Here is a 9,577-nt window from a genome sequence, read left to right on the forward strand (position 1 = left end):
ATGCAGCTATATTGTCATTTTGAGGCAGCAGTTCAGAATGAGAATTAGAAGGAGCTTTATTGCCAAGTAGTGTTTTACACATCACGTTTGTGGGGCTGTAGAACTGTTAGGTGTTTCTGTTATTTTAGTCTTCATTGATATAAATGGGGTGGACAAAATATTAACGACAAACTGAGAGTGCTGACAGATGGACACAGTGCAATGCATGAAGGAAATGTTCACAGCTGGAGAAATTTTTAACTAATTGTGGATGGTAGCGAAAAAGTTTAAGTTTAATTAATACAGAATTCAATTTAAAAAATGTCTAAACTAAAAAGTGTTTGTCTTATCTTTTAAACACTGTCACTCTCTCAATAGAACAAAGTATGATAATAATCACAATTACTTATTTTGCAAAGACATTCATCCAAAATTAGTTATGTCCTGACCAATTATCAGAAATTTCACAGGAGAGACGGCAGGGACAGGCAAAACTGAAGATTTTTGGGCCTTTTCTTTTCATACTTGCTCAGTCGAGGACTTCTTTTTCATCTCTGAAATATGTCTTAAATTTGATTAAACAAAACATCAAAAGTCAACAAAAAATCTTTTAAAATAGACCCAGAGTCAAGGTTACTTAAAAAAAGCAGAACATTGTAAGATGGAATCTTTATTATCATTTTTATTAATGGCACAAAACACAAATACTGTTTACACGGTTTTACATTTAGCTCTGTTCACATTTATTTTATCAGTGGAACAATATGCTTCTTTTTTTTACAGTCTTATGCTCATTACTTCAACAACAAACCGAAAGGCTACTGATAGTGTATCACAATAATGGGTTACAAAAATCTCTTTTCCACTAAAAACAAAAAAAAACATTTTGTAGAAATACAACAGGAACAATGCCCCTTGACCTCTAGGGGTCACACTTCATGATCTCTCTGAGGCAAATAGTAGCATAGCAGGAGGAGTCTAGGTCGAAGTTTAAGGTGAGCGAGAGCGAGTCCTGCTTCCCTTCTACAGTGGTGCCATTCAGCTGCCCGTCACTTCTTCTACTGCTGCCTCCTGTCACCTCTCCTCCTCCCTCCCCACAGGCTGCTCTCTGCAGCTGGTAGCGGAGGTTGCATGGACAGGCCAGCAGGGGGCGGTAGCAGCCAGGCAGATTTAGTTTCAGGCTGCTGACTCGGAAACGACAGTCCTCCAGTCCATCTCTGGCCAGTCTCTCCTGGAACCAAGTCCCCATGGCGTTTTCTGGATACTTCACGGTGTTCCCTGGCATGGGTAGTAACACCTGATGGGATCATAAAAACACAGTAGCAACAGTAGTGAGAAAAGCAGAAATAGTAGCATTTGAAGTAGGATCAGTGGCGGTTCCATAGACCAATTTTATTGGGGGGGCCAGACTGGGGCCAGTTGTTTTTTTTTCAGAGTGGCACATTCAGTTCGGGGCAAAAGAGACAAAAGCAATGTTCAAGCTTCCAAAATCTTTTGTTTTGTATATTATATACATTCTTTGATGCAAAACATCTTTGTAAGGCTTAATGAACAGTATAAGCTCTAGTGTACGAGACATTCTCTGGATCCTTTTTTGTACTTTGTATCCCACTATAACTTTTGCTAGGAAACAACAAACTTCTCCATTTACACCCCTGTTATTACTCATGATGTGAAATATACCTAAAACAAAATACTTGATAGTAGGCCATCATCTGTGCATTATAAAGGAGGGACACATTTTACGGCAGGTTGAAAATACAGTCGGAAATGATTTGTATCCCACTATAACTTTTGCTTGGAACATAAAAACTTCTCCATATTCACACCTGTTATAAGGCATTGTGAAGTATACACAAACTTAAATACTTGGTAGAAGGCCATCATCTGAGGATTATGGAGGGGGATACATATTTTGGCAGACTGCATGTCCAGCCTGCTAGGACCAGTAGGCTACTGTTATCTCTTTTTGTGTATGAAAAGAGCTGTTTAAATGCAATGCATTATTAAATTATTATGATAATAATTTACCCTTTAAAGAGGGGGACTCCAGCAATTTCTAGTAATATCCAAAGGCTATCCATGCAATGGAAACATTGATTACAAGAACAAAATATTGTCTACAATGCTGCATTCAGTTTAATGTACACTTCGAGTCAAGTAGATGTAACGTTGAGGTGAGCAATGTGTTAAACTGATTACAATGATCTTGATTTTACAGTATTGATGGCGTAGATATTTGTATGAGCAGCTTACTTGAAAAAGGTGACTGTCTGGATCTAGCTTCCAAACAGTAACATGGATGACTGAGTTGAGTGATCAACTACGTGGTCAGTTATAACATCGTCAGACTATCGCGAAATAAATGTTTGCTTTACGAGGGAAACTATATGCTCGTTTTGTTTAGACATTCTCAATTCTGTCCAATGAATAATACGAATAACACGTAACGTTAACGTCAGCCTATAAAAGCGTTCTTATGATTAGTGTGCTAGCTTGCTCCGCAAAAACCTCATTGATAAAACGATGAAACAATCCACGTTATATTTTTCATGCCTTCATCTATCAAAGATAACTATCTTGGCACGACACCTGTCTGTGGCAGTGTAACGTCTTAAAGGATCTGACTAGTTGAGACACATTTTTTCTGCCTTTGCATCAGCACCACATCGTCGCAAGGAAGATATATTACTATGATTATTGTAGACTTTTCGTTCAGAGGCGGGCCATAGGGGGGTCCAAGGTCTTTGTTACAGGGGTACTAGCCCCTGTTGGCTCCCGCCAAAAACCACCACAGAGTAGGATTATATCCCTAAACTACATACTTGTCCCAGCGCATACACTCCTTCTTGCTCCTCTTGGTCTGTCACCACATGGATCTGGAAAAGCAAGACAGGAAAGGTCAGCAGCAGTGACGCTGTGTTTGCTAAATGTGACAAAGGTGTTCTAAAATTTAGAGAGAGTTTCTTCAATCAATCGGTCACAAGTACAATCTCTGAAAAAACCCTGTTTACTACTTAGCTGAATCACTGAGACCCTCTGGATTACGTCAGCAAAAAAACTACAACATATTGTTTGTATTACAATAAACAAAAAACTGCAGAATAACCGTCTATATCAATAGTATACAGTATAAGATTCTAACTGACTGTAAAAACTACATTTAAGCACAAATCTTTGAGTAAAAATACAGACGCAGGGTTCAACCTCTCATTTAAGCTCCACTCTGTCATTTCCTGTGCTCTGAAGGTGTTACAAGCCTCGCTGTTAGAAACTGAACATGTCATATAAGGTGAACATGTCATAACCAAAGTAACAGGTTTTTCTGAATTGGTGGTTTGCCATCCTACTTTCAGTTGTTGCAAATGTCCACAAAGTCACAAAAGAAACAAGCATTGTGAAATTGTGAAATACATTCCAGTGGTCTTATTTGGAGGCCAATGGCTTTACCTTCACTCACTACTTGGTTTAATATGTCAAAAAGAAGGTGACGGATATATTTGTGTGTGTTCAGCCTGTAGTTTAAGTCCAAGCTCTCACCACAGGTCACTGATACATGCTAGATCCTCTCAGGACTCATGGTGAGGGGACTGACCCAAATAAGTTTGAGCCTGAAAGATGGAGTGTCTGAACGGTGTGTATCAGACGCATACTTGGTGTATCACAGACAAGGCCCGAGCAGTGGGCTAGAACAGAAACTCATAGTTTTTGAAAATGTCTTGGGAAGGAACTTTGACATTATCTTTGACCACTCGCAGAAAAAACTAAACTGAAACAGTGTTTACTAGTGTAGCAAAAAGATACCTACATTACATCCTACACTGTAAATAATTGTTTCCCTACTCCTATGATCTAATCTATTATCTACTATATATACATATATTTACAAATGTATGTGATTCCATGACTGCTGTGTGTGTATATTCCAGTGATTTTTTGTTTTGCAGCCCTGTCAACTGTTTTATGGATGAAACAGATTATTCAGATTATTCTAAAATGTGTGGTTTTCTAATGTATTAATTATGAAGGTAGGGTAGATTTTAACTCATAATATTTTAAACTGCTTGTACACTGCCAGTGGGCTTCCTATAGTATTGAAACACAGCATTTCCTTTGCGCGTGCTGATCAAAGCACTCTAGTTAAAATATTGGTCTATGCAATAAAAAAGCAAATGCATTCATTCTTTTTATATTTTCTATCCTCTCTTACCTGAGGCAAGCTGGTTTCTCCAGCGTCCTCCACTTTTTTTTGCCCTTCCTGCATCCATACCATGTCTCCTCGCCTAGCACTGTGGCCCAGAGTAGCCAGCCTGTGTGCCGCTGCCTCGTTCCACACTCTGACAACCACAAACAGATAGCTCAGCACAATTATCACTATTAAACAATTAAAGCACTGGGAGATGGCTGTAATTTCCCAAACTGATCATGACTTATTATATGGCAGTCATTTATTATTATATGAATCATTTTGCAAAAAGAAAGTAAATTTATGACACAATTTGTTTAGAAAATAAAAAGATGAAAGCAGGTGATGCTGGGTGAAACCTAGCCCCAGTTTTTCGGCAGTACTCTGCAAACTTTGAAAAACCTAGAAGGTCATTTAACAACACTTATATTGCTTCATATATGCGTTATATTGCATTATATGTTGATGTTACTTTCCAATATTGTAAATCTTGATACAAAATACTTTTAATATTTTGCATGTGTATGGCAATAAGAGCAAAGACATATGTCATTTTCCACCTACCTGGATTCAAAACACAGTCTGAACGGTTTAAAAAAAAAATCATTTTGCAGCAGGAACATTTATCTATCTTTGATGCTAGCTTTGGGACTCAGCACAAACCGTGGCTAGGGTTAAACCTGGAAACTGAACGGGACAATCTAGCTGTCGAATAATTTTGTCTCCTTTTATCATAATCTCTGTCAATGCCCTTATATCCCAGTTGCTGCAATAGAGCTGCTCAATAGCCAACAAGCGGCTGACCTGCTACAGTAGGCATGTGGGTAGAAGACTCTCATGCTGTGGGGCAGGCTGAGCCAGGCTTGGGCGCAACCATCTGGACCTGTACCGTAGCGGTTCAGGGCCCGAAGCATCAGTCGCTCCCTGGCCTTCGACAACGGCATCAGCGCCAAAGACTCCTTAGCGTTTTCTGGTATGGAGAAGCGAGAGAGAAAGGAAAGAGTGATAGAGTAAAACACTTACAGCATGTTCACATGAAGGTCATTAACAACGTTTTATGTGTGTGAATAAATTAGCTACATTAATTGTTCTCAGCACTACAAAAATAGGATGATTACCAACATTACCAACAGAAACTCGTAGGTTCTGCAAATTCTTATAAAGTTCTTGGGAAGCAACATTCACACTATCTTTGACTGTTTTCTGGAAAAATGAAACTAAAACAGCCAGTGCTGTCCTGGCCCTCACCTGTTTGGAGGAAGTGTCTCTTCGCTTGGCTCTGAGGATCATCGCCTTCCTCTGGAGTGAAGAAGAGACGCACAGCACCCACCTGACGCACACAACCAACAACATACGTCACAACACACACAACAACATGCCCAACACAGCATAAATCGTTTTACTAAGATGACCCTGTTTTTCAATCAGGCTACATGCAGTCGGTGATGCCCGCTTTGAGGAACCAGTTGCCTCATTTCACCATAAAGGGCGGTGCATCTGGTCATATACACAATTATTGTCTGCAACACTTACCATGTCTTCTTTGAGTAAAGCCAGTCCTACACGGTCAGACTGAACACTCTGCCCACTCCCAAACCTCTGTGGTCCATAGTAATTGACAAAGCCTCTGGCCTGCAAAGAACAAACCAGGTGAACGTGGCTGTGGCTCTGTATTTGTGTTGTAGATGTTTTGAAAAATCACTAGCATATTTCAAGCACTACTGGGCACTGTAGTTTTTGCAAACATAACTGAAACAGGAGGGAATTATGCATTTGTTGGGGACTATGTTGCTCTAGTGAGCATTTACAGCAGCAGGATGTTGTATGTGGGACTGACTCAAAATAAACTACAGTGATCATGTTCATCTTAAGGAACAAACATGTCACCCAGTGCAACAGTGTGGCTCATTGATGTGTTTTTAATATGGCACAGAGAAGCTAAATATATCCGGCTTTGGCTACATAAGCAATTACATTTTAGTAGGTAAAATTCAATGATAGTCTTTTTTGTGAAAGGAGATAAATATAGAATATCACCAGACTTTTCCTTTATCATTAAATAGATTGAGATACATTTTAAAGCGTAGGGTGCCATGTTCTCATCCTAAAGTTGTAAAGGCTGTAAAAGTGGCCTTGTCACTCCTTTAGAGAAGACATGTAAAGGAAATACACAGACTGGCTCAAATGTAAATAAGGCCAAATGTTGTAATATCCATTTTAGAGTAAATCTCCATTATAAATATATTAGATTTTTTAGTTTGCGTGTGTGGCTAGTTTAAAAATCATTAGCATGTTTCAAGTACCCCGTGACCCTGTATGCAGGATAAGCGGTTGACGATGGATGGATGGATGGATGGAAGTACTACTGAACAGCTGTAGTGAGAGTGATATATGTGAACATATGAGACAATTTGGGTGTAAATTCGACATTGAATATCATGATTTAGAAGAAATGCTTATAAAATTAATAAAATCCTGTACAGTACCTTTTGGTGTAAATCTCTATTATATTTTTGTTATGATATAATCTGTGACATAAAACTGCAGACATGGTTGTTCACATGTAAACATTTTTTTTACTTGTGTGCGTCTAGATTTGTTTAAATTCTTCAGTACAAGAGTAATGACATGCATGTGACGATATGCACTGTTAGCGTACAGTGGGCTGAAAAATTCAGTTTGACAATGTTTGATGTCACAGACTAAAAAAAGAAATATCAACTGAAATGAGAAACAATTTCAATAATACCTCGACATTCTCCACTGCTTCCTTTACCAGCGCTGCCAGGCGTGTGTGTGTATTTGTCCCAGAGGATTGTGTGTCACTGGCCCCGTGTGGTCTTAGATTGCGAACCACAAGGTCAAAGTGGTTCCCCTGCAGTCGTCCAAGCCTGAGAGGCGCACTTGCAGAGCGGATCTGAGACAGGCGCATCCCTCTCTTCTCAAAGTCTGCTGTCTTCTCTTTCAACCTAGTGATAAATGACACCAAAGAAATAAATACTTTTCTCACTGATTCCATGCCATTCCTTTTGATTTTTGTGTCAAGGAGAACTCAAACAAAAGTTAAGAACCGCAACATCTTTAGACTGTTGCAACTTTTTGCCTTGCCGATTTGTGAATGTGAACATAAATATATGATCTCCAAAACAACCAAATCCACGTAAGTAACGCAAAACTACCGTTGAGGTGAGACCTTCTTGACCACCATAGACTGGTAGGTGATGGCTCTCTTATCCTTGATCCCAGCGTAGGTGAAATCTGACGGTAGGACCCCGAGAGCTGCTGCCATGTAGCTGATGGCCTCCAGAGTCTCAAGGTTCTCCTTACAGAGAGTGAAAGCTGAAAGACAGGACACGCGCGACACACCAGTGTTTTTATTCTAATTTTAAAAGTTGCTTATGGAATATCAGTCATGAAAAGTTTATTATTTCTACTACATCTTGAAATAAAAAACACTGACATTATTTCAATATTAAATGACCTTACTTTCCTTCTTTAAGACAAGTGATTAAGGGATGACAATTTTAGGTATTAATTAAGAAAATAATCAATACTTCTATGCTTTCTTTTTACCAGTGTAAATTTCTTCTTCCTTGCGTTCGTCAGTGGTTCTCTTCTTTGGCCTGCCTTGCTCTCTCAGCCTAACCGTGACAGCTGTCGTCCCTTGGTCAGTGAAGCTTTTTGTCTCCACCAGTTTGCCAAACCTTCGACTCAGGAAGTGGTGGACCGCCGTCCTGTGCTCCTTACTGTCATCAGGTCCAAATGTATAGGATGAGCCTCGCACTTTGGCATCTATGAACCTGAAGAAGTCCTCTGCTTCGTCCTCTGTAACCAGCCCGGAGAGCTCTCTGTAGTCTGGATCTTCCCTCACCCTGATCTCAGGCTGAATAGTGACAGTCATGAGGAAGGGGAAGCGGTGTCGGACGGCCCGGTGGACATTCGCTCTGTGGTGTTTGTCAGGGAAGTATCCCAGAGATAGCTCCTGCTTGGTTGGCTTTTCATCTTTGAGAGTCAACACAAACTGCTCAAGCTCTTCGCTGACTGACTGGCCTAAAATCACACTTAGATCAAAGCTGCCTGGACTAGGTATGGTGACATCTACCCCACAATCAGCTGAATCATCAGTGTCCTGTGAGACCGAATAATGACTATTCTCCTGACATTCAGCACTGCTTTCCTTTTTTGTATCTGAGGAGGCACAGGCTGGTGTCTGTGTGGCTGCTGCTGTATTAACACGCTGTCCAGTGATGTCTATCTCAGTCACCACAAAGTCCTTGATAAAGTTTTTGATGCTTCCACGAAAACCTTCATGGTTTGATATGAAGCATGCAGGGACGTTCGCAGCATCACTGTCCTGCTTCATGGTCACTTCATCCAAACACTGCAGAGTTTTCACTTATTCCTGTTGCAGAAAAGGAGAAAAATACAATGTCAAAGGCAGTCGGAGTTGGGGCACACCTTAAACGTAAAGTCAGGAGGCTTGGAAAGATGATAGGTGTTTTATTTCTGCTTAAGCATCGGTAATACATGCGAAATAGACCGTCTGTTTGCAGTAACGTTAATAATCGTGTCATAACGTTACACATAACGTTAAATCCTACCTTGGCTTTGGTGAAAGAGAGCTGTACCTGCTATAACAAAGAAAGTAAAGCACGTTCCTGTTTTTAAACGGGAATATGAATTTATGATGAACAAATAATAAAAACGCAGCTGTGTTTTTCTACTCATTTACTCAACGAACCTCTATCCGGCATGTAAACGAGGAGCTGTTGATGTAAACACAACAACGCTGAATCGATTCCGTCTACTTCCGCGTCATGTGACTGTCATGTGACTTTTCTTAAAGGGACAGACAGCAAGTCCGGGAGCAAGGACGTGTTTACCATTTCGACTGCCTGACTAGGTTAACACCTGATAGGTATCAAGGGGTTCAGTCCTGGTTCATTTGTGTGGCCTATTCTCAGTTGCAGTACACTCATGCAGTCATAACACCTGTTGGGTTACACTCACCACTGTCCTCCGTACCCCGAGAGAAGGTGGCATGAATAACTTAAATGTTAAACATTCACAATGTAATTTAAATAGTGAATAATGCTAATAATGAAGTCATTAAAGTAATAATACTAATAATAATAACCCAAATAACTCTAGAACATACTGTAGCCGAAACGTAAGTGTAACATAAATGAGTATGTTAAAGTAAACTAAAATTTAAATAATAATAATAATTATGATAATAATAATAATAATAGACAGCAAACAGTTTAGAGAGAGGGCTATGACATACAACAAAGGTCACTGGCATGAACCAACCCTGTGACTGCCATGTGTCTATCAGTAACCATTTGGCTACCAGGGTGCTCCGAAAAGACAGAACTTTGAACCACAACAATTTCATGATTCAAACCTAGA

The 9,577-nt window shown here is 39.9% G+C and overlaps 1 protein-coding gene across 1 annotated transcript; it reads right to left on the reverse strand.

Moving 5' to 3' along the window:
* Positions 1 to 635: 635 nt before the first annotated feature.
* On the reverse strand, positions 636 to 8,979 carry pus7l (pseudouridine synthase 7 like). Its single transcript, XM_038739024.1, has 10 exons — positions 8,767 to 8,979; positions 7,739 to 8,567; positions 7,345 to 7,504; positions 6,915 to 7,134; positions 5,699 to 5,797; positions 5,414 to 5,495; positions 4,970 to 5,135; positions 4,190 to 4,316; positions 2,805 to 2,858; positions 636 to 1,276 (listed from the first exon to the last, which is right to left on the reverse strand). The coding sequence occupies exons 2-10, from the start codon at positions 8,526 to 8,528 to the stop codon at positions 902 to 904; spliced, it is 2,073 nt and encodes a 690-aa protein (XP_038594952.1). The 5' UTR covers positions 8,529 to 8,567; positions 8,767 to 8,979; the 3' UTR covers positions 636 to 901.
* Positions 8,980 to 9,577: the final 598 nt, after the last annotated feature.

Source organism: Micropterus salmoides, unplaced genomic scaffold (genome assembly GCF_014851395.1).
Source record: "Micropterus salmoides isolate LMB-PRFRI ecotype aquatic unplaced genomic scaffold, ASM1485139v1 Ms_hic_scaffold_23, whole genome shotgun sequence".
Lineage (NCBI taxonomy): Eukaryota > Metazoa > Chordata > Actinopteri > Centrarchiformes > Centrarchidae > Micropterus > Micropterus salmoides.